Genomic DNA, 26,398 nt, shown 5'->3' on the forward strand with positions numbered 1-26,398 from the left:
TCACACCTTTTTGCTGAATTGATTTTTGCTGAGCTCCATTTTTTGCAGATCGATTGCTGCTGGAAGCTAAAATGTAGCAAAAATTGACATGCAGCTCATGTTCTCTTCAAACATCTTGAGGCCTTTTAAAACGCGAGGATGAGCAAAATGTATTGAAAAATAATCAACTTGGCATGCCTGGCACAGCTGCAAAATTAATGCAGCGAGAGAGTATATGAGAGAGATTCGAGATTCAGAGCCGGCCGACATTCTGAATAGCATTCAATACACACTGAAATAAAAGTGGCTTCATATAGGCAACCAGCCAGCCATCAATCGAGTCGGCACGGCGGTTCGGGGCACAAGCATCGTCGAGAGCGCAAGCGAGTGAGAGGCTTAAATTCGTAATACGCGCGCGTAATATGCATATTTGGGCCGCTGAATTATTGATGCGATCAAAACAGCGGAGAGGCAGGCACTGCTGCACTACATTTACATCCCACTAGTGTATGTGTATTGTATGTACACACACTCACAAAAGTCGCTCAAGAGACTAAGTGCACCATCTGGCTGATTACGATTACTCGAACAGCACATTACCGTGCACATTCAGACGGCCCGACGACGACGACGCCAATTGGATGGATATTAATCATAGCGTGCCTGTTAAATCTGACAACATAAATAGCTTGAAACGTTTCTGCTGTTGTTTGTTCCTGGTTTATGGATTTCTAGACGCATTAAGACTAATTTGACGTCGTTTAAAACATGGTTTCCACGTTCAGATGATATCAATTAAGTACTACTTGAGACGTCGAGGATAATAGTGGCGGAGTAAAAATCTTGCTGCAAAACAATTCTGTGAGTTGCAAAATAATTTTAATGCATTTTGTCCTGGAATTTCACCGAACAAATTTAAACAAAAAAATATTTCAGCTCATGTGACAGAGAACATGGGAATTGAAAATGTCGAGCAAGGTAAAAAGGCAGTTTTTGCAACAAAGTTTAACCCTCGTGCGGAAATCGCTACACGCATTGAGCGTACAATCAACTGCACACATCGCGGTATGTGCAATTTGCGATTAGCTGCTGGCGTGCTGCTTGTGTGGCGTATTATTACGAAGGGAGTCCCTCAAGAGGCTCGGTTGGTACAAGGGTCCCGGCGTGTCCTTTGTCTGAATTCCGCGCCACAGAGCGGGCGTTTCAAGAGACGTGGCGTTCAAATTCAAAACTTCCTCCGCACCACGTGAGACTTTTTAATAGAAAGGGAATCTCTTTCCGCGCCGCGACTCCTAGCTCTCGTGTTCCTCATATAATACGCTCATAATCCATGTTGCACGCTCGACTAAGTATAAATACACGCGAAAAGGGAAGATGACTGTGAGTAAGTAGCAGCAGCAGCAGCATCCGATTTTTATTGAAATGCGTGCCGGCTCAGCTGCAAGCGATTTTGCGCCACGATGAACAGTTTGAGTGTATTGAGCTAATTTGTGTTCAGTATGTGACTCACTCGTCGCGAGTGCTTGCTTGCCTTCATTGACGGCTGGTGCCGCGACATGTCAAATTAATACTTTTCCCCCGCCTACAATTTCAAGTCTAAGCCATTGTTATTAAACAAATGAAAACCAATCTACATCACGCCATTTTAAATATTTTAAAGTCCTGAATTAAACAGCTCTTTTAGAAAATTGTGCAACCTCCCATCAAAATATAAACAATTATTCTTCCATTCCATTCATCACCACTAAAAAAATTAAGCCTGTAATTTCAGGTATGCAATTTTTTCAATTTTCAAAATCGTTTAAATAACTGCACCTCTTATTATGTCAAATAAACGTAGCTTTTTTGATTAAATAATACATTTTAAACTTAACATCATGCAAATTTAAATAAATAGTTTGGTCTATAGAGCGTCTAGCTGTTCACGGATGCGTTTCGTTTGGTTTTTTGTACAAACAAACGCTCCTTGACCAAGTATATAAATATATAAAGGCTGCTTTTGCACACTGGACGTGCATTGCGTCGAGCGCTTGAATGGAGCCCATTTTATCGGAGACGCGGCTGTAGAAAAAACTCATTCTGCATGCCGAACTAGCTTTAGTCTCTTCTTTCTGCCTACCTACAGCAGAGCCGCGCGTCTGTCTCATACTCGCTTGTTTCTTTGTAAAGGGTCCATTCTGTGTGTTCGTTTGAGATCTGGTGTCCCTCATTCGCGTCCGCGTGTCAGCTCCAAACTAATATATTACGCATTCACCGGCAGTTTGTTTTTGTAGGCAGACTCGCAGGCAGCTTGTATAGAAAATACTGTGCCTGCTGTTCTTTGGTCTCGGCGCCTATTAGGCAAGAATTTGCTGAAAAGAAGCGAGAGGTGCTCTTGAGCGCATGTTTCTGCTCCGCAGCGTTGACCAGCGGCAGGGCTTGGTTTTTATCTAAACAATGCGCGTGTATGCTGCTGTTGAATAAATTTGATCACTGCCGCAGCTCCTTTTGTGTGAAATGAGGAAACTTTGCATTGCAAATTCATCGGCTTATTAAAAACTAATTTTGGCGTGTGTGCTGCCCTTGGGCGTATTCATCCTGCAGTGAATGTAATTCAAGTCTGCGTGGGCTGCTGAATTTACCTTTAAAGGACGGCACACCGTTCATGACACCTTTCAATCGCAAATCGACTGGTTAATGCACTTTACGTGCTCCATCAAACAATATCATATCTTGGGTAGTTGAAGCCTTTGATCATCAGAGCAGCTAAGGACTCCGCAAGCAAGTTAAATGCAGATTCAATTGGGGTGAGAAAATTGTGTTGATTTTAAACCATTTACTCTGTAATTGCGTACACCGATTTTACAAATTATACCAAATGAAATCGAAGATTGCGTTGTAAATGATCAAAGTTTGGTTTAAAGAAAATAAATTATATGAAAATTAGCCCAGGATTGCGGGAAGCGATCCTCCTATTGACCCAAAACAGCGGTCAAGTACCTTCCAAACAATATCTTAAACCATTATAACCAATTTTCACTATAATACGGGCTGGGTTTTCGGCTTAAAATCATTCAGCAGTCCGTAATCTCAATTAGGTTAGTCAGCAAGAAAAAATTTTCAAGAGCGATGACGTAAAAACTTCCTCTCCAGCAGCAGGCCCGGCAATCGGCTCTAGAATTAAGCGAATAAAAGCACCACCTCTTGAGACCTCTAGCTCATCCGAGTCTATAACAGAAGGATGACCAAATAAAACAGAAATAGGCTAGTCGAGTTTCGGCGGCGACGATATATATAAAAAAGACCTAAGTCAATATCATAAGGGTTGCTTGTTGAGCCAATAAAGCAGTAGATTTCAAGCGCGGGCAAACAGCGGAGTGTGTGTGTGTCTCTCTCCATCTTTAAATACATTTTGGCTTTGTCCTCGCGTTTGCTCAGCAATTATCAGCGGCGGGCACTTATTTGCTTAAGAAATTTAGACGGGCAAAAAATGATCTGGACGCAGGCTGCTCTTTTGTTTACAAGCATTGAATGCCGGAGTCATTTTTGCGATTGTTTTAGTTTTGCAAGAGATTAAAGCAACAAAACTGCCATTTATTTCGTATTCGATGGCGTCGTTTTTGTCAATTAAACAATGACTCTAAGTCGGAGCGATAAAAACACGTAATCGGCGTTTGTGTTATGCAGCATTCAGTCATTATTTGTCGTTGCCCCCCGTAGGCACGCGGAAATCAAGTTTGCAGATACACATCTGATTGGATTAAACGGCAGAGCGGCACGTTTAACTGCCGCCCGCGCGCAGCCAGCCACCCCCGAGCTAATTTTGCCCCTTTAGCCGATCCCGAATAGAAACAACTAGTGTGTGTCCCCCGACCGTGCAAATAAAAATCAGATTTCGCAAAAGCATTGTTCATTTTCGCAAAAGCGACCACGTGGCTGCTGCCGCCGCAGCGAGGGGCGCGAGGCACGCAGCCTCTCGACAGGGGGAGGAATTGTACCGCGGGGGTGCCCGCGTTTTACGAGGCGGCAGGCAGACGCTATGGTGTAGGAAATTTTCATCCCTCTGATACACGCGCGATGAGAGGAGAGCTGCGTTGGAAGAAAGCAAAAAAAAAATGCTTTTAGCCGCGCGCGATAATTATCTAAAAAGCGAGCTCTAGCGAACGAGCAGCTGAAAAAAGCAGAAGTCATTTCGGTTTCATTTGATCTAGAAATTAGATAAGTAGGCGTGAATTTTTAATTTGACCGCCGACACTTTTCTATAAACCCTAATTGCCCGCTCTTTCTATCTCGCCTGCTTGCGCAGCGACGCGTGTTTTCCCTGGTTTTATGCTATGAAGATGAAAGCCATGAATATTTCGTTAGATGCACCCCCGAGTACGCGCAACTATTTATCCGCACTCGTTGAAACGAAAGTGCATTTTATCGCCCATTTTACGACACAATAAAATGCTGCCGAGTCGCGCGTGGAATCGTAAAATTCTATTTATCATCCAAAACGCGTGTCACCACTCTCCTGCCTTGCCAAGATTAACATTGGTTGCGACAAACAACACTGGTCCCGCTTGAATAATTGCATTTCAGAAGAAATCTATTTTCATTAATTCGGTATCTTTCAAAAGAAATTTAATTTAGAATGTTAAAAAAGTGTATGTTCTTTCCACCGCTGGTTTGAACAGTGTTTTCATGAGCGATATTTGCAAGAGACGAAAGTTTTTACTGCAAAACAGAACACAAAAGCTGCTATTTTGATAAGATTGTAATTTTATTTCTTCTTTGAACAGGCTGCTATATCTAAATAATTTTTCTTTTACAATTTTAATCATTTTTCGTCTCTTTACCATCTATATTAAGACTGTTAGATAGAATGATTAAAAAACTCAAACCAAAAATTTCAGTGCGCTTTAAAACTGGTTAAATAATTTTTCTTTCTTTGTTTGCTTTACTGTATTTTAGAATCATTTCATGTTATTCAAAGTCATTTTTCAGTCTTTTTTAAAAAATCCTAATATAATCTGAGATTTTCATCCCCTGTGGATCCTTCTTAACTAACTTAAGAATTCCTTCGAATGGCACACTTCTCTCAAAAGACATCTATTAGCTTTATACATATTGAAACTGCTGTTTGTGAGTCACAATTTCTCACGAGAAAAATGTCAAAGCGAAAGGTGTTGCTCGAGAAAATCCATTAAATTTTTCACAAAAAGAGACGGCGCAGAAAAAATGCCTAGCGCGGCTGTTGATCATTTTGGGCACGCTGAAAGTTTTGTGAAAATTCTCGCAGCTGCTTTTAGCGTATGATTCAGGCCGATGCTTCTTCAATACCAACTCTCGGAGCACAATACGCGCATGGAGTAGATGAAAGAATGATATAAAAAGGATTTATCAAATGTGTGCGTGCGCGTGTGTATAAAGAAAGTGATCGAGAAAGCGCCGCTAACAATGGAGTGTACATGAAAATGGCGCGAGAAACATAAAGCAAGAGGAGTGCGAAAGAGCAGTGATGGATTTTTAATGTCTTTGCGCCCAGCACATGATCTTACACTTTTACGCACGCACCCATCAACGCGTATACAACATAAGTCGACTGCTTTCGTTGGCTTTTCCTCGCGTTTTTTTCTCTCTCTCGCTCAGTCAAAGATGTACGCACCCTCGCGTTATCTATATTCCTTTTTTTTTTTTTTGAACAATTCCACGTGATCCGCTGTAACAATGAGAGAAATTGAATAATGCACTGAGGGGTGATCCGATCAGGGCGGATTTGATCAGCTGAGCACCGAATCGATTTGCAAAATGACACTTCCAATCGAACCCAATCAAGCCGCTTAAAAAATGTTCATTTCACATAATTGAAGCTCTTCAAATCTCGTGCTCTCCCCTTCTGCTTTCAAAAATGTCGTGGCGCAAGTCACAATAAATGTCACATGGAGTTTTTGACGTAGTGGCGCACGCTCTTCTAAATCAAGAATGACAAAACAACATGACACATAGCATGAGGGTTCGTGGCTTATGCTGGACAACAGCATTTGCCCTACGACCACCATATTATTAAAGAGGAACAGAGATGCTCGACTCAGTTTGTGAACAGAAAAGCAACTGGGGGATTGAACAAATTTCAGTGGGATATTTTTAAAAAAGTAATTTGAGAAGAAAATTACATTTAATCCGAATTTTTAAATACATCATTCCAATGATATTCTCAAAAGCTATAAACAATGACATTTGTGAATTTTTCACAAAACTTTTACCTTAGAGCAAGCATAAAACATAAAAATTTGAGAGCTAATGAATAAAACGTTTTATTTTAAATAGTTAATGTTTCGACATGGGTTTAAATTGCGAACTTGTAGATGTCTTTTATGTTATTTTAAGGCACATTTCGCTTCGATTTCCCATTCACAATCCTGCTCAGTATGCAAAAACCCGCATTTTTCTGGAAAACCCAACTGTATTACAAAACACTTTTTTAGCGTGTTTTCCTGCAATTTTACGAATTTTTCCGAAACACATGCATTTTTATTGAAGATCCAAAATTCTGATGGATTACCAAAAATAGGAATTTTTACAAATTCAGGAACCCACTGTTTTTTTTTTTGCAATTGGATGTGTGTGACTCAGTTTTTTTGCTATATTGACATATATACATGCCAAATACCCCAATAAAGATAAATTAAATTATTAAACGAAATTTAATTCACCAAAATGCGGAAAAAACAAAGACTATTGTTTTTTCCAGCTGTGTTTTTCTTGCGCAAAAAACAGTAATGTATTTCTGCGCATTGCAAAACTGGTGAACCTTGATCCTGCTGCTGTGCATTCTACTTCTAGAATTATTTCTTTAGACGTGCTGAAAACAAAAATCAGTCCAGCTGATCGCTGTAGAAACGTCAGCAAAGAGGTTCTATTTTGAAAAATATTTTTTCACGTTTACGACAGCTGGCCAGACCGATTTTTTGTTAAGGACATGTACAGAAATAATTTTAATTTCAGAATCCCTGTGACATGATTGATTGTGAAATCGGAGCGGAATATTGCTTAAAATCGAAGGTAGCCGCTGGTGCTATCTATCAACAGCTTAATGCTTTCGCAACTGGTGATATGATACAAAAAATAGACTGGATCAGTGACCCATAATATACTAAATCTGATCTCCATATTTTTGCAGACATCGCGGCAACGGCCAAGTTGGCGAGATGGACTTGGTGGTGGCCACCCCGGGGCAGCGGGTGCTGCCGCAGGCGTCGGCCGGGCGCAAGGCGGGCCTGCTGGGACCGCCGGGATCGCGGGCCGGGCCCCAGCGGCGCCGCCACACGCCCATCCCGGTGCCGCCGCCGCGGATTCCGTCTCCGATGCCGCCCCCGGGCTCGTTCAACAAACACCCCCACCCGAACAGGTAAGCGAGCAATTAGCATTCAGGCGGAAATGTGTCTTTCAGCCTTCAGCCGGCGTCTCTTATATCCAGCGACTTTTCTGGATTTTAATTAAGAGTGCGTCGCTGCTTCTCACTCGGAAAAATAAGCGGGAATTTGTGTCGGTGCCCACTTGACGCGGAGCAACGACATCGCGCTCGAGGGTTACTACCCTACCAGCTCATCAAGAGGGCCTTTCAATAGGGTTTTTATGTGGGGCAGCAACAGCAAGCAACTCTCGCTCGCCTCTCGTTTTACCCCATTTTTCCACTGCTTCGTAGCGCATTTCTGCCAGAGCTGCCGTAAACGGTAAAAGAGCTTGCGACACTTTATTTTTTGCTGAAATTATTTTTACCGCGCATCATGTATCAGCGCGCGGATTTTATGACCTGGAAAATCTGGTTTCGGCAATTTTGGACATTCAGTACAGATTAATTTGCATCGGAATTTTATCACGTTTTTACTCTTTCGGGCACATTTTGCACATTCCCACGTAAAGTGGACGCATTATAGCTTTCCAAAATAGGGAAATATTCCAACGAGGAAGCTTTTAAAATGGACTTGTCTACTTTTTAACCAGAAATGCAGATAGTTTTGTATCCAAAAAACATTATTTAGGTTAGGCTTTTTGAGGCTACTCACATTCTCAGTGTGGGTAATTCATTCAATCCTAAGCGGAGAAACGTTTGAAGGAGGCATGTTTCGTGGAATTATTTAGCACAAAATGCAAATAATGCAAGATTGAATGGATGACATCAGGGATACCGCACCATTCAGCTTGCTTTCTATATACCTGACTTTTAAGAGAATTTTCGAAAGGATCAAGATTTTGAAGTTGCTGTACTGTCAGTATTTTTGTGTGATGCTAATGGCATATTATACGTGTCAGTAAAAGAGGATGCGGCACTATTTATTTCCACCAAATCCGTCGCACAATGGCCGAGGATTACCTTAAACCCAAGCATGTTCAAGGCGCAGATCACGCGCAATATATTCAATCCCAAAATGCTACTCTCAGCGTTGAAGAAGCTCGGAAAGGGTCGAGTGTTGCATAATTTTAATTAAAATCTCCCTCTTTGGTGAAAAACAATTTTGAATTTGTCTCGAGAAACTTCTTACTACGAGTTGTAGCTGGGCAAAGTCTCAGCCCTTTGACTTCGTCATGTCTCAATCCTTATAGTAGAATAATGAACAAGACTGTATGCAAGACAGACGGATTTTTTTTTCAAAACTGTATGCGAGACGTCGTTTTTGTGGAGGTTGTGGAGGAAGAAAATATGCGGCGCGGTGTGCATGTGCGTCTCTCGTGTGTTTATTTGCTCGAGAGCAAGATCGGAAAGGCTGAAACACGTGCCCTTCCTTGCTCTTTGGCTCGTACTTTCTGCGCTCACACAAGACCCACGCTCTCGCTGCTTTTATTCCGGGTATAAATACATGAAAGGGAACAAGATAAAAAGAGGATAAAACCCGACATTTTTATCGAGTGTTTGTTTGCTTGATGCGTCTCAGGCTGTTTTATAATTTCTCGACTCTCAACAGCGGAAATGCAGAGGAGTGGGCTATTGATTTTTGAAAATATGTATTTTCGGCTCAGCCAAAATGGAAACATGTGCTAACTCGGAATTTTATTTCACCCCTATCCAATCTCAATGTTTTTCATTTATTTTCCTTAACACGTAAGTGGTCGCTTTTCACGACTCTGATCAAATTAAAATATCAGATTAGCTGGTGATTAATGAAAAGAAACTTTGCATTTCCTTCCTCTTCTCCTTTTTTGTTCCTGCGTGGCTAACGAGATTGTGAAGTGCTCGGTAGCATGACTGGCATTTGGCAACATGCACATACGAGCAATAATTAGCGTTCATATAGCTGTCAACGCAAATTAAACGCGTGTGCACTCTCGACGTCAAAAGTGCGCGCGCGGACAAAGCATATTCCGTTTTATTAGCGTCCCCCAGTGGCAGTAGCCGAGTTGAAATCGAATCCAGCATGCGCGCATGTTTGTAAATTGAATATTGCCATAAATATTAATTGACTCCAATTACTTCAAATTAAAATCGCCGGTTTGTTCGTGCCCAGTGGAACATACGCCGGCATGCTGGTCTGCACGAGCACTTGAATGCAACCGGGCAGGCGCGGGCGAAGAAATTGAGAGTTTGTTCCAAGTTTGACTAATTAGAGCAGATTTGTGGGAGGTTCCGAGGGGTTGAGCAAACGATTCGTTAGTTTCAACTCAGCGATCACAAATGAAAATGAAAAAACCATTCGAGAATTGAATTTTATATTTCCAGAATAACAAAAATTATTAGCAACTCTCATCTCAGTGTATTCTCTCCGTCCAAACATAAATAGTGAATATGTATGAGAATTAATTATTACTGATCTGAGAGCTGTGAGTTCATCCTAATTAATTAAAGCTTCCCATTGGTAATTCATTAAATTAATTGAAGGACTGTGTTTTGTTGCGTGGTGAGGAGTGCATAGTTTATTGTGGAATAAACAACACAACAGGACTTTGTTAAACCTAATAATTTATTAAATTTAATACATATGCTTACAATAAATAATATATGGACGAAAAAATATAGACAGTAAAATTTATTTATATGACATTTTATGAAAACGCTCTATGATCTCATTTGTACGTGTAGTCGTTTGAAAGTGCAACCCTTGAAAAAAATCAAGCTCTATTCGACCTTTTGATCAAAGCAAGCGGCTTTTCAAATCGTCCAGCAGCTCATCAAAAACGAGGCTGGAGAATCACAGAGCAACAGCACCAGCATCAGCTTTGCTCTCACAACGAGACGGTCTGTTCTAATTTATTCCTACTGGACTTTGCTTGTTAAAAATAGCAGACGATGCGATGCTGCCCGTGTTTGTGTGTATATTATGCAGTGTGGTGTAGCAGTAGTTTTCCCATGTGCGTCTGCTTGTGTTTGCCCCTGTCCGCATTTAACATCGAATCGGACCTGCCTGATTTTCGACCTGACTCGGAATAAATTATATTCGACACGAGAGTTAGCCCATTTCTGTTATTCATCTCACGCGCCGCGCGCCGCATTTTTCATGCGGTCGAAGCGTAATGGAGTTTGACCAGCGCCGAGAGAATAAATGTATTTATCCGTGAGCGCGCGCGTTGTTTTCTTTTTTTTATTCGGCCAGCCACACCCTACTTAGTCTCGGCTAATTATTTAAATTGTCTCGGGAACTTGTTGAGCCTGTGCCAGATAGAGTCGGAAAGCGCGGGAGGTCCATTCGGCACCAGATCTCCGCGCGCTACTTAGGTGGTTTCTTCGGCACCGTTTGACTGACACTTTCAGCCATTTGTGTGATTGGCTGCTGGCAAATAAACTGCTACGGTTGTTTATCAACTCGCAGTGGGCCATTGGGATTCTAATTATGGGCTGTTAATGGCTTGGGATTGTATTCACTCGATTGTAAACACATTTGTTTTTCGCAAGATTGAAACAAAAACATCAAATCCTTTGAGTTCTATAAAAAAGCTGTTTTTTCAGATTGCTAAAATTACACCAAAACCCCAGATCTTTTACGTATGTTTGGACTGTATTCTGCTGTTTGATTATTTTGGTTGTGCATTTATGAATATTTATGGGAACATGATAAAAAATAAAGTCACACCAGTTGCGAAACTCCCTTAGTGTTAGATGGCGACAGCGGTTACTTTCAATTTTAAGGCACTTCCGTTGCGATTTAAGACTCAATCTACGCATTTTTCTCTTTAAATGCTTTATTGTGATGTGCTGAAAACCAAAATAAGTCCAGCCAATCACAAATGTAGGGTAAGTTATTTTATTTTTAAAAATTGTTTTTCATGTTTACTGGACAGATTTTGATTTTCAGCTCACCAAATGAAATCATTTAAAGGGCTGCATGCACAGCAGAAGAATTCAGTCTTATATTGCAACGGACGTGCATTAAAATTGGAAGTATTCGGTGATGCCATCTGTCGATGGCTTTCGCAAATAGTAAATTCTTTTTGATGAATAATTTTTTATCGACCGGGTGACCAGCCAAAAATTCATTGGAATGTTAGAACAAATGTTTAGTTTCTTAGTTTTCAAGTGGTTTTAAGAGGCAATATAAAAAACCTTTTATATCGTTTTGCATCATTTTCTTAGAAGGTATCGTAAGAATATAATCCAGGAAAAGGCAAAGATTTAATAGGAATTGTGTGTACTTAAACTTCTGTTGTTGAATCATACAAAGATATAAGATAAAACATCGTTTTTGTGATGTAACAGGTAAGTGCTCAAAATTCCAAAAATTCCAAACGAACCTGTTACATCATAGATCTCCTGGCTTACAATGAGATATAATACATGGTACGCGTTTTAACAAAGCTGATTTTTTTTTTTTTTTTTTTTTTTTTTTTTTGAAACGACGCAAGTATAACTACAACAAACCTATAGGGAATTCCAACATTCAATTGTAAACAAAGTTCCTGGAGTAAAAAGAATTTTATTTACATGGAGTTTTGCTCTTTTTAACAATTTTACTACACAAACAAGAATATTAAAAGCTGCTCGGCACAAATTGCACTGACCCCCGGGAGCTATAAACGCCGGAGCCATGAATTGCGGATAAAAATTTTAGCACACTAAGAAATTAATTTTTCATCTCCCCTATTAGAGCTCCGTATGTAAAGCACAGATTTTTGAAGAGCTCGCGCGCACAAGTCGAATTTCCGGCACGGCCGGCGGCTTCTCGAGAGGGCTCGTAAAGTTTTTACGCCGCGTGCTGCAGCATGTTTCAAACTCGCGCACACGTGATAATTTTTCGTCCGAAGAGACAGATGTCTGGACACGCGTTTATCTGCCTAACCCGCCGACGACGAGACACTTGAGAAATTATTGGCGCGGCGCGATTCGAAAGGGGCCAAGGCCGCTCACCGGCGAAAATACAAACTCTGTTTAACGGTCGTTTTCAATTTGCTCGGCAAATGTGTTCTTAACAGGAATATAATAATCGTGCGAACTAGCTGCTAATCACGGCGAAAGGCGTTTTTTTCTTCGCCGGCCTCTGACTGATTATTAAAGAATAAATTTAGAGGAGCCCTTTTTGTCTGTGTGATGTTGAGGGCGTGTTTTGTTTTCCGATCCGGCTGCTTGGCTGGAATATTCTGAAAGACAAAAGGCGTTTTTTTCGAGCCGAGGAGATGACGAGCTGCCGCGGGAGGAAACTCATCAACCCTCTGGTTGTTTATAAGTAGAGTGAAAAAGCAGGGTAGCCCCGTGATAATAACACGCTCTCTGCATGCCTGTGACTGCGAGACCACTTATTATCCCGGGGAGCGGAAAATTAGTCAAATCGATCAGAAAAATGAAGGCGCGAGAGCATGCGTGTTCTTTTTTTCCCGAAAATGGAGGAAATATGCACAGCGAGTCTTTAAACGACTCAGCGAGTGGAAAATAGAAATTTGATGAGACTTAATGACGTGCGAAATGGATTGGTTATCATATATTCCATTATCATAATTGCACAAAAAGGGTGATTTTTTCGCATCTTCTTCGGCAGTCTTTTCGCAAGTCTCAATAAATTGAGTTCGGTCAAATCAATACGGACAGAAAGCCACTAAAAACATATCTGCAGATGCAAATATAAAAAATACTCATTTGTGTTCATTATACATTAAAATTAAGCGGAGAGCTTGAACCCTAATTTGAATTTTTTAATGCAATGCTAGTTAAACGAAAAATTGTTTTAATTTTTCAGCGTAAATTCGGTTTGAAATTTTATAATTTTGCAACTTGATTTGATATTTAAGCACATTATTGTTTGTTAAACCGGTTAAACCTAAATCTAATTCCTCAAACTCATTTCTCTCAACCTTTTAACACGGAGCACATTGCTAGCTGGTCCTCCGTAAATCCGCTCTCACTCATCTGCCCCATTTGCTGAGCGAGTTTAAACAATATGTGTCAGGCCGTGATTATTTGTACGCGTGTCTAATCAAGCGTCCTGCAAGATTTACAGCAGCACGCTCCCGAGGGAGCACCCTTTCCTCTCCAGCAGTCCAGAGTTCTCGAAAGCTTTCCTCCAGTTTAGAGTTATAACCATTAATAAAATTTCCTTTGGTGCGGAGCAGCCAATTCTCGCAATTAACATAATTCAACGGTCAACGCGAGCAAGCTGAAATATGGTCGGCCGCTGATTTACATAAAACAGCAGCAGCAACCTCTCGAAATTACGTGCGGTGGTTAATCAGGAAAAAACAAGTTGGTGGCAGAGCGCGGAAACTAGCAGTCGTGTATCATGCCACCGTGGAACAAGCAGAAATTTGTTTACAACTCGAGAGAGTGACGAAAATTTATATGTAAATGTTGATTGCATTTTTATTGCCGGCGACATTAATTTAACGGCTAGCGAGTCGCGGAATGAATTCGATTTTTATGCAAAAGTTGTTTGCGCGCGTAATTTAATTTGTTTGCCCAGCCGTAAAATATTTATTGAAATTTAACAGCCCGCGGGAGCTTTTAAATTCGGCGCTGCAATTGAATATCTGGAAATCTGTCCGGCGAGTGCGGTGCAATTACACGACGTACAAAGTGTACTCATGCGGGAGGTTTTGAGCGCCAATGAATTATGAATTATTGTGCAGGCGTAGAAGCAGGCTCACCGGCCGTGAAGTAAGAGAGGCATTTCTCCAATCTGCGGTTCAACTCTGCGCTCTCGTGTTGCATAATTTAGAGGAGAACCATTAAGCGCCAGTTCTAACGCGCAGCGTGTTGGCATCGCACTCCATCAACATCCTAGCCGGCGTTCGCGAATTTGTAACTCTGCGTCGAATGGGCCATTCGTTCACCTTAAGGACTTCTTACCTGCAGTGAAATTTGGGTCAAAAAAGCCGAAGGTAAATAATATATTAAAAGTGGATAGAGGGACGTTTGGAATTTTATATGCTTGCTTATAATTTATTTAGTTTGAAGTGGTTTCTTTTGAAATGTTGGAAAGGTGGTTTTACTTCAGCAATTTTTACGGTCTCTCCTTTGCAAATATTTCTTAAACGAGCCTTTAAACATGGGGATGCATAAATTCACAACATGACACCTTCTTCTTGCAAGGTTGAAACTATTTGGAAATCAATTAGACCAACATTTCTAAATAGCGTTTCGACCAAAAGAATGAACGAGACACTCATTCGTAAAAAGTAGAGGCTGCTAATTAAAATGTCAAAAATATTTGCTTTTATGTTTATAATCGAAATGAATGGCTGAAATCTGTTTGTACACAATTAAAAAGAAAAATAATCTCGCACGTTCTTGAACTGGACATTGGGGACAATAAAAATAGCTATAAATAGCTGCTTCGGCTAAAGAAAATCCGTGCTTTTTTATAGAATTCTGAATCTCTGGAAAAGATTAATTGTACTCATTGTTGAATGAGAACGAGTAAAACAGCACCACTCCGTGAGCCTTTCTTGAAGGCTGCTGTAGCCCACTCAAGAGGATTCGTTGACTCAAAATAGTTCCTATGAAAATATTGTCTTGTTAGGGAATTTAAATTTGAAAATAAGCACAATTTTCTGTTCGCCTTTAATAATTCAGCCGTTTTCTCGCATTATGAATAAGGCAAATGGGAGAAATTTGAGCAAATTGGTGATCTATGTCAATGGTTAATTTAGTAACTTTGATATGCTCAAATGGTTCAACGGGCGCCACTTGCTGGCTTTCGCGCCTTTCCAGCGGTTTTACGAAAAAATGTCTGGCGTTTCAAGAAAAGACGTCCGTGAGGTGAGGCGAAAAGATGGTCTTACTCGGCCCAAGCTCCTTTGCGGCCACATGAGCCCCATGTTATCGACTAGGTGGTGTTATTATTGGGACCCGGTGACCTCATAGCCCACGGGACGTGCTGAGAAAAAAAGATGAATTAACGGTCCAAACTTCAATGGTTGTCTTCCTGACATTTCCACAGCCAATGAGCATAAATCCTGTTGACCGTCTGCGCGTCCTTTTGTTTCATGAGCAAATTTAGTCGTGTGTAATGAGCGCGGCAGATCCGAATCGCAGCTCAGTGACGATTACAATCGAAATGTTGCCCAATTACCAAGTGCTCTGCTCTAGCTGTCTCGCGGACACTCATGCGCCGGGGCAGTCGCGAATTCCGTGCATTTCTGCCAAGGCCTTAATTTGCATGCCGCGCCTGAAAATAAACGGCGCCATTATTTCTGCGCTCAGAGTAAGCAACGCACAGAGCGCTCGCGTTATTTTACGAGCAGTTGGCCAATTTGGCGAGAGCAGCAACAGCAAACAAGTGAGTCACTATCGAGAAATGCCGCTGCCGCTGCTGCAAAAGCGCCTTTGTGTTCTGCTTTTGTATGCACGCCTGTAAGGCCGAATTATCTAGAGATCCACTCCATGCCTGCACACTACACAGCCAGTGTATATTCAACCCAGACTAAATGACTGCAATGATGAGAGAGAGAAATTTGTTCCCGGAATAATGGAGTTGTGCTAATACAAATTGGTCTCTATAGAGCATTCTTTTCTAGTTTGTTGGAAATTGCCCTTTCTTTTGCAGGTATTTTTACGAGATTGGCTGCTACTATGGCTTAATAACAACTTGCCCAGAGCATTGTCGTAAATAGTACTGATGTTCTTTATAGAGCAAAAACAAAAAAGCCATTGTATCCAATAAATGTTGCATTCTTTTTTAAATTTAGAAATAGAAAACTAGTACTCTATATGATTACCAATTACTTTTTGTCTGTTTATGCCAGGTATGTGCAGTACACAATTATAGTTCCACATCGTTAAAAATGAATTCGGTTCGTTTTATCTAATCTATATCCACATGCAAATATACTTGAGAGGCTGAATGTGGGCGAAAGCATGGTGCCTAGAAATAAAGACTTTTTTATCGATTGCATTTCCGAATTAGGTCAAGCAATCAGAGGTATCAAATAAAAAATAAATGTATGATATTTGGTAATTATTCTTGGAGATGCGCCAATTAGTAAAGATTGTTAAAATAGTTTCAAACTGCAATTAATATTATAATTACCAGTTCTTACTGATGTTAATTGATCTATTCCCAATTCTTAAACTAATAAAAATATGCATTTTTCAGTTCATTAACTTCGAGCCACTCATGCCTTATTTTATTTGCTTTTCTTATCGGGGTGGCTATTTTTTTTTGCTCTTTTTATCCCTGTCCGAGGACCGGAGGACCGGGAAGGGCGCGCACTGCACTAGCACGAATGCTGAAACCCGGGTCCCAATAACACCGCGAACGGATAACCTGGGCGCACCAGGCCGCACAGGGACCCAGCCCACTCAAGGGCCACTTGCCTCCGCACCGAGGACTGCATTGAAACGCTAGAAATTCGTCCCGTGAAGCCAAATCACGCATGCTGGAAAGGTGCAAACCAGCAAGTGGCGAGTTGGCGCCGGTGCGCCTCCCAGCCCGTTGAGCAATTTGAGCAATTCGAGTCACTAAACTAACCACTTTTTGCCATTTCTGACATTGGGTAGCCAGTATTAGATCTCCGAACTGCTCAAATACCTCTCATTGCTGTGACACTCCTGAGAGTGCCTTAACAATGCGAGCCAATTTCATAATCTATTTTTAAATTAACTCGTTTAGTTTACTTGTAACGAAAGGAATTAATCTAAAATCCAACCAGTGTAACATGAACATTTAAATTCAATCAGCGCAATAAAATAAGAATAACGCAACCCACATCAATTATTAATGGGCTCCAGGCACTTGAGAAACCATTCCGAGATGACAAAAAGAAGCCGCCGCGCGTCCATCTCATCCGCTCAAATCTCGAATCATAGTAACGAGCGGCACGGCGTCGTTTGGTCGAGCAGCCGGCGTTGCCGTGCAAATACGGGTCCGATTAAAATGAATGGCTGGTGCAGAGAGAAGTGTCTGCACTCGCGCACACTACTACCTGCGAGTGACGGAGAAAGATAGACGTGCGCGACTAGAGAGCTGCAAATCATTTTCATTTGCGCCGTATAAGGAATAAAAATTACGATCGGCAGTGATAATGCTCAACACTTTCTTCTCTGACCCGCATTGGCCGCCTCGGGCACCTCGTAATAAAAAACACACATTACCCGGCCGGTGCCGCCGAGCAGATGAAGTAACAGCCAGCCGGGACAAATCGGTCACCACCTGGACCGAAAACGAGCCTGTTCTGGGCCCCGGAAGTCGCTCGGCGCCCGCGATTCAAATCCGGGACTCTGAGGGCCTGAAAGAAGCAGCAGGAGAAGTTTCAGGCCCTTCGGAGGACAGTTTGGGCCCCGTTTGCATTCGCTGGGCGTCGGGAGAGATATTTATGCAGCGACTGATTGAGCAGCTCACTATTTATTGGTGGCCCACGGCGGCCGCTGCTTTTAATTTACATTTGTTCTATTATCTCTCGGCAGCGATCACTGCCCAAGCAGGTTTGCTGTGCGGGTGACATAATTTTGTTAATGGCATTTTGTGTGTCTCCGGCTTATCAGGTTTTTTTGTCTGATTCACTTTCTACTCTGTGATAGCGCTTAAGCGCTAATGAGATTAACCGCTTTTGATTCTGTTGGCCCGGCACACACCACATTAATTGTGGAGCCGGTTGGCCTCAATTGCCAAGCTCTTTAACGAGGATAAAATAAGCCACTGAACATTTAAACAAAGTTTTTTTTCAAGCAAACACAGAGAGCAAAGAGTGTTTTATAATTTTAGAGAAAGTAGACAATTAATTATTATTAATTTATAAATTAAAACTTAATTAGCTAACCGAAATTTCTAATGAGCAAAAAATACGTGGTGAATTGTAGTATAGTTAAAATCAGATTTTGTACAAGGATCCAGGCACTGCCGAAAATCTCAACCCCTTTACGTTTCCCACCCTTCGTGCATGCTGCCCTCTGCTCTGATGTTGCTCTCCGCCGCTTTTAGTCGCAGGGACGAGGTGGCAGCACGCTGACAATATTTTCCCATCTCGTCTCTCCGCTCATATTTCTCTTCACCAAGCAATCCTCGATTTTATTTCTCTTTCCTGTGTGTCCCTGGCATGTTGAGAACACGTTACAATGCCAATTTTTTTGATTCAGTTAATTACAATCAAGCATTTTTTCATAAAAGGTTTAATCATTATTGTTTTGCATTTTTTTTATCCCGCGCTTAATCTTGCAAAAAATACACTACTGGTAAAATAATTAATTTATATTTTTTACGCAGAATAAACCTCATTAAGGCCAAAGAGGCATAAAAATTAGCATGTTACAGAGTGTTGGAAGCAGCTGCTTATGCTTCTGGGGACAGCCAAGTAGAGAGAGGGAAAAAAAGTAAAATATGAACCTCAACTTGTCAGATCAATAAATTTTCTGAGGCCGTTTCAATTTATTATATTCCAAGAAGCTAAGTGCTGGTTCAATTTTAGAGCGAGAGCAAAAAATAAACGCGATACGGTAAGAGAGATGATGGTGGTTTCTAACTCTCGAGCAGCAGCAGCAGCAGCGCAGAGCGAGGAACAGTCTCAATTAATGCAGAAGCCGAAATATCTTTTCATCGAGACAGGGAATACGCACGATAAATCTCCTTCAGCTCTGTGTGTCGATTTAAAACAGGCTCCTTGTTGCGTTTTTGCACTCTTGACAGGATATAAAATGGAACACTTCACTCCCCAAGCACATACGCTTCTTTGATTGAGAGTCACGGAATACAGAAGAGTAACTCGATCTGGACATCAACATGTAATTTACGTATGTAGAGTGGAATAATATGTTTGAGAGCAAAATATTCAGCGATTAATCAAAGATAACCGATGGGTTAAATTAAACATGCAGCGAAAATTAATATTAAATAATATAAATTTAAATAGAGGTCCTCCTTAAAGCTATGCGTTATATTTTTTCTTTTATCAATCATATGTCGCGTGCAATAAGATTTTTAACCAGAAATTCGTGTCTTTATTTAACTCGACAACTTGATCTTGGGATGACGAGCAAGAAACCGACGTTTCTTAGGGAAACATAGTCTTGCGATCGTTATTGTTTGATAATATTTGCCGACGAGCGAGCTGATATTGGGTGATGACGATGTTGTTTCCTCCCTTATTTGGTGTCTCTTCGGTGGTTTATCCCGCCGCTTGCTGGTGCTGTCTGCAGGTTTTATTGCTGTTTGTCCATAAAAGGCAATATAAAAAGCTCCAGCCAGGCGATGTCTATCTCTCTCGAAAAAGCAACGACAGACAGACACAGCGCTCTTTTTATTGTAATAATACCTCTTTTCCTATCTCACTTCATTTTTCTGCTTCTTCGTATTGGATTGTTTTATTCTGCACCTCTTTTCAGCCAAGCAGTAAAAGCACATTGCTATTTTCCTGGAAATTCTTATTCAGTATACCAATCAATAAATCAAGGATTCCGCACTTTATATCGCAATAATTATGTTAATTTCGTACGTGAAATAATAGTTACGCAAAAACAATACTTTCAAATAAAATCGCCAATGCTTTGCAGGAAAGAAAGTAATATGGGCAAAATCAATCAATAATTTTTTTAACTATTGAACTGTTTCTCTGCAATTTACATTTTTCTCAATGCGAACTCTCACTTGGTTGTAATTTAGCAGGTGGTAACTCAGTGTCAATGTCACGGAACTCGCACAGCACTAACTCGGAATGAAAAGTTGATAAACGTTCGGTGCGGAGGCAGCAGGACAGGCAGCAGCTAGCTCTCTCACGCACACAATGGCAAAATCAATCTTGCTGCTCGGCGTCAGTCAACAAAGTTGCATAAATTGGCGGCGATAAATTTCCTGATTGGCGCGCGGCCAAGCGACCCAGGCCGGTACTGGCCGTGGGCAACTGCAGCAGATAAGCAAGTGCGCATTTATTATATTGTGAGTGAGGTGAGTCGAGGTGTCGTCTGCCGGCCGGGATGAAAAATCTGCGCCGAGTGACGGGACGGGCCGTATCAAAAGTGCGGGCCCGGCTTTGGCTTTGGGGAACAATGCCCGGTGTGATTGGGCCCCTGCGCGCGCGATCCGGCGTGCGTGCACAAAAGCGCCACTCGCTCGGATCGAATCGCCAGGCGGCGAGATTTATTCCTTTGCACCTGACACCTCTTTCTCTATCTCATCTCGATGACAATAAACATGTGTACACAATGAGAAAGAAAATCCACTCGGCCGAGCGTAAATATTTTCGCCCAGCTGGCGCACTCGCGCAATAAAATATGTTTTATGTACTCTTATGCTGCTTTTTCTCTGTCTGTATCGCCGCGCGCTCTCATGAGTGCTGCCTGCGTATCTCTCCGCGTACGTTACATGGCGCATGTTTTACACGATTCTTCGTGCAGATAAACCATTGGAGAAAAGTGCATTTATTTTATTTATGTGGGCTGTGTCCCTCTCCAAGCCGGCTCTTTATGATGAATTGCGACGCAGATACTTTATATGCGCCGATTACGCTCTGGGAAAAATCTGCTTGGTTCTAATTTTCCTTTTGGAACGCTGGAGTGTTGAAAGTAGAGATCCACGCGGTCGCAGTGTGTTTTTACAGCGATGGACGCAGAAATAGCAAATGTTGAATTACTAAAAATATCGTCAGCAGGACCTTTTGAAATGTGCGTCAGTGGGGAAACGAATTTATGAGCAGGAACAGTCCTGTAATGAGTTTTGTACCCACACAGCACCACTATGAGAGGATAATTTGGATTTATTTAGTCTTACCAGTTTTAATTTTACTGCTCTGTAATTTTAAAAAAGAAAAGCTTTTTATTATTTTTCGTTAATTTGAGATAGCGAACAACTTGCGTAAACTCCGTGTCCCAGTGTAACATCTAATGGGCTCACGGGCCTCATTGGAGGAAGCATAGTTCATGTTTCTGCCCCCGCAGCACCTGGGGTCTTTTATTGAAACGCTCATTCGTCCCGTGAAATTAATCCACGCATACTGGAAAAGTGCAGAGCAGCAAGTTGCTAAAGCACTCCTCCCAAATCCGAATGGACTCTTCAAAATGCAAATCAAGAAGTGCTGGAAGTGAGGAAAGAATTAATCACACGAGAAATTAAATTTTATTCGAGATCTTCTGCTCACAACTGCAACTCACTGTTACATCATCTCTCCATACGCTGCACAACACGAGGGCTCGATCGAAACATAAATTCACAAGAAATTACGCTACTGGATGTGGTGGCTCGATGGTATCGCCGTCGATTTTAACGAACTTATCTCCATTAATCAGTTATGATGTGGTCTATAATTTAGCTCACACAAATATTATTAAATTATCATTGGTTCTGTTGGTGATGTGTACGTTGATAATTGTCCCAATTCGTCCCTATTTACCTGTACAACTTGATAATTTTATATTCAATTATATCAATGTCGCCTTTTGCTCGCTCTTGTTACTGAGTGGCCTTACAAAACTGCCTGTTTGACAGGAATCGCGTGAGTGTATCAGATACATCATCCTGATTAAATTATACACACACCATTTCAATAGCTCTTTCATTATTATCATAATTAATTTACTTGATGATTTAAATCAGTCTTGCAAATAATCTGGTTTTGTTGAGGCGAGAAGTAAGTTTGTGTCAAGAATCCAATCCAATGTTAACTGGCGATTTGAAGATTTGGCAACGGCTTGATCATTGAAGGCTTTAAAGAGTCATCATCATCACGACTTGATTACAACATTAACCAAAAAGCATTGTTCACTGATCAGCACGCAAATACAATATGTATTTGCGACTTAAGCCTCTCTCTCTCTCTCTCTCTCTCACCAAGGCATTTTAGCAATATGAATATTGGTCGAGGTAGCGCAACGATGGAGATTTGTGCTGGTCCATCGGCGTCATATTTGAGGCGTATAAATCAAACAGCGCTCGTTGCAGGTTCGTTTTGTCTCTTGACGTCGTTCAGCTCACAGGTGCAATTAATATTCATGAGCCGGTCGTCGCGTCGGTTTGGCAGCTTGGGAAAGTGGCGTGTGTGTGTGTGATGTCGGTTGTCCGAGTGGCCAGGTGCGGACACCCTATCCGCCTCTAGAGCTCGTTGGGCTAATTAATTAAGCATCCGCGCCGCCGTGCCAGTGAAAGCCAAATTAAAGTTGTGATTTGTAATTAGCAACGCCGTTTTAATTGGAATCGCGCGAATTTGCAATGCAGATTTGCTGCTCGACACTTAACCTTTAATTTGCTTCCAGCACTCTCTCGCCCGTTGCGTCAGCTCGCGCTGATACACCTCACCACGACGGTGAATGCCACTTTTAAGTGGATTGGCACTTAATAAATTTGAATAATATTACACGCTCGTGTCATCTAGTTTAATTTGGACCAGTATAAACACACGTGTAACAACACGAGCATCGCATACTAATTATTTCAGATTTAATATGGTTTAAATTTATACAAAAATATCATTCATTAAAGAATCTCTATTTAACTTGTACTTTTAATATCAATTGCTGGCTTTTAATTTAAGGAAAAACTGTGGAAATTTAAAAAGCATGCACCAATTAAAAAATTTGGCAGGTTCCTCATTTTTTCTCTAAAATGTACATTATGGAATAACACGTGTATAATAACTACTGTATTTTAACTGTCAAAGCTTGCGTTTTAACTTGCTGGGGAAAAGCTTGGAAACTGCTCTCTAGAAGTTTAACGCCTTCTTGGAGTGTAGCCCTCTCCAAGAGCACAATTGCCAAGTCTGTGCCACTCATATATGTGCGCAAGAGTGCTGAGAAAAAGTTTTACCAGCCAGTTGGCGAGATCTTTTGCTCACCAAAAGCTGATTCAATTCTCTGGTGGAAAACAAAAACAGCAAAAAGCCATCGAGTCGCTGTCAGGCGATTTGACATTATTCTCTAGACAGCGGTTTCACTGTCACTTTTCGAGATCCCGCTCCTGGCGCAGCAGTTGTATTATATGGAATAACCGGCGCGGGCCCGCTAATCCGACACGTCTCCAGACTAAATAGATCGGTCGAGGCCGATAATGAGGTAAATATTTTTATTAATGAACGTCAAAATATCCCTTTTAACAGCTCAAAGGATTTTCCAACTACTATTGCCGCTCGAATCTAGGCCACATACCAGCACAGCTACGTTTGTTCTTATTTACTTTTTTCGCTTCATTCAATTTGACGCATGAAATTAATGCCACTTTGTGATTAGGGCTAGTTTTGCTGCTGTAAGCTGAGCTTAATGTGTGTGTTTAAGAAGGCAATTTTGTCTGCTTTCATTCTTGAAATTGCTGCCGCGGGGGAAACTGTCATGTCCATCACGGTTTTGAAGTTGAAATCTCAACTCCTGTTATTTTAGGTCTACGCTCTGCTGGCCTTTCTCTTAATTAGAAAATTGGATTTTCGTTTATCAGCCGAAACTCACATCAGGCATAATTTGATAATATTCTCATTAGCTTGAAAAAACTCCTGGAGGATTAAAAATAAATCAGAGTTATTATTATTATCACTCTCCACATGATCAATTTTCCATCGAGATTAATTTTGCGTGACTGACACTGCTTTTTACGTGTCATCTCCCAATTATACCTTCCATTAGCGTTTCTAATGAATAGCAAAAAGGGACCCGCAGATTATAAGCTCAACGGAAAGTCAACTCTTCTTGGCTTTCAGTTAGTTATATAGTTGAATCACTCTCGAAAGCTGCGGAGCTGAAAAAAACTGCTTTGCATTCGCCAGAGCAAAATCCCCGGCACGGCAACTCTTTTTAATAATTAATCCACGCGCTTGAAACTCGCGGGCTTTTAGCATTTCGCCATGTATAAAATTTTCTAATCGAATTACACACCTGAATGAATTTTCAACATCAAACGAGGCATGCTCTTTCCGACCAGCGGAATCATTATTTTTTGCTCGCGCGCCGCGCATTCGCTTGCTGCCGGGTATTTGGATTTTTCCTTTACGCCCCAATGGCGTTCATCATCCACCTGCCGCCGCCACTGCTGCTGGGAAAAGGTGCGGCGCGTGAACGCACTCACAGAAAGTGAGACTTTTGATTTCGTAATAGGTGTCATCGTTCACACTTTGATTTCACGCACCAATGGCGCAATTGATCGCTTCAGAACGGGGCTCATCACTTTTTTTGCGTGCAGTGATACGCAAATGTGTGACGGCTCTTAATAGTTTAATTTTTGCCATTTTATATTTTTTATGTAATTTTTGAGAACCGTAATGCAGCTCCTTACTGGCTAAGTAAATTAACAAAGCTCATTTTGTGTGTTTATTATTATTGCCATTTATTAAAGGCAATGAAGTTAAAGTGAAGAGCCCTCTGTAAATTATACCAACCTTCGCTGTTTGGCTCTTGAATAACATGAAAAGCGGCGTACTTTTTTGGTTAGGGGCGAAGGAAGAGCGTGAAATCCGACACTTTTAATTGGGCGGGCTTTGATTCGCGTTGCTGATAATTTCGTTTAGTTATAGAAGTGAGTTTCACTAAACCGCGATCCCCAGCCCTTTAATTGGTACATGACGATTTTATCGCCGAAATTTTCGCTCCTTTGAAGCCGCGATCCATCGGGCCAATAGTTGTGTTTGCGATTTTACGATCACGTTTGCTTAACTCTTACGGTGACTTTATTGCTTGACCGCAGCGAATGATTGATCTCTTATTCGAATTATCAATCTGTGTGAAGATATATAAAAGAGAAAGAGCGACCGATGTCTCAATTGAAAACTGGTTGGCGTGTATGTACCATTGCGCAAATTCGATGAAAAATAAGTAATGTGATGCCAGCTGAAGTCATTGCAGTTTATGGGCCTGGTCACAAAAGGAATTTTTTTATTTATGCACTGTGTCAGTCGGCGCGAGCTGGAGGAATAAATTTTAATTTGCACCGTCGGAACAAATGAGCAAAGTTCACATGAGTCAGTTTCGCAAACAAAAAAGAAAGGCATCTGGGCGCCTATTCAGTTGTTTTTGTTGGCTGCAGGAAAATTAATTGCCTCGAATGACAGATTAGTGCGTCTGAATATTAAAAAAAGCCGCGTGGACACACCTTCGACGGTCCCCAATTCATAATAGTGGCATTACACATTGTGTACATTCTGGCGAGCGCCGAGCATGATTTAAGCCCGATTTGAACTTTCATTTCATCCGTAAAACACGTTTAATATGGGGATTAGTGCCGTGCACGAGGATAAATTTATATTTATTCACTCGCAGTTACAGAGGAATGCTCTTACATCGTGTCTTCTCGCTCAAGAGCCGTTCCTAATAACAACTTCTGAACAAGATTTCCGATTTGTGCGATAGCGATTTTTTTATCAAACGGTTATTTCGCATCCTACTTGAAACTTCTCGCACAAAATTCTTTGAATGCTAAAATGAAGGACTTTACAAGGCGGTCCTGACACTAAATTAAACGTTTCTCGCTATTTTAGTACTTTTTCTGATAATTGGGTCTCCCGCGGGAATGTATTTGTAGATAATATCTAATGTATGCCCAAAACGCTGAGGATTCTTTCGCTCAGCGTGACGTCTTTTTCTCTCCTCTCTTCAAAAAGGTCAATCGCCCTTCGTGTGCGCGTCTCCCTAGGTGAATTTAAAATCAAACTCCAATTAAAATGGAATACGTGGCAGATAATGGCACTCAGGAGAGCGTAATCATCCCCAAGCCGCGAGACAGATCCGAGAAAATTTGAAAACAGGCGGGGGCCAATTATTTTTTGTCTAATCTGATTGATATAAACACGAGCATGAGAATTTCCAAAGCATTGTTTTCACGCGCGGCTGAGGTGTATTTACATACGCGTGAGACACACGCGGCTTTACAGAATTATAAATTATTCATCCTCAGCCAACGTCATTAAGCTAATTGCAACGTGTTATTAGGCAGAATTACATGTGGATATACACTGCAGACCAGAAAGAGAGACAGATATACGAGAGCGCGTTATTAAGCAATTCAGAGTCAGTCTCATCCTTCCTTGAGAGATTATTTTAATTTAGTTTTGATTCGCTGTGTGGGAAGCAAACAACATACCGCAAGCTTAATCTTTGGAATTATGGTGTCGGAGAGTTAAAACTTCTTCTGCATGGCTTTCG

General features: G+C 41.3%; 1 protein-coding gene across 1 annotated transcript in view; it reads left to right on the forward strand.

Moving 5' to 3' along the window:
• The window catches only part of LOC135940092 (kinesin-like protein CG14535), a 197,807-nt gene that overhangs the window by 11,971 nt on the left and 159,438 nt on the right, over nt 1-26,398 (forward strand). The window contains exon 2 of the mRNA XM_065484827.1: nt 7,124-7,351. Within this exon, the coding sequence (XP_065340899.1) occupies nt 7,152-7,351 (200 nt within the window). The 5' untranslated portion in view covers nt 7,124-7,151. The remainder of the gene's footprint in view (nt 1-7,123; nt 7,352-26,398) is intronic.

Source organism: Cloeon dipterum, chromosome 3 (genome assembly GCF_949628265.1).
Source record: "Cloeon dipterum chromosome 3, ieCloDipt1.1, whole genome shotgun sequence".
Lineage (NCBI taxonomy): Eukaryota > Metazoa > Arthropoda > Insecta > Ephemeroptera > Baetidae > Cloeon > Cloeon dipterum.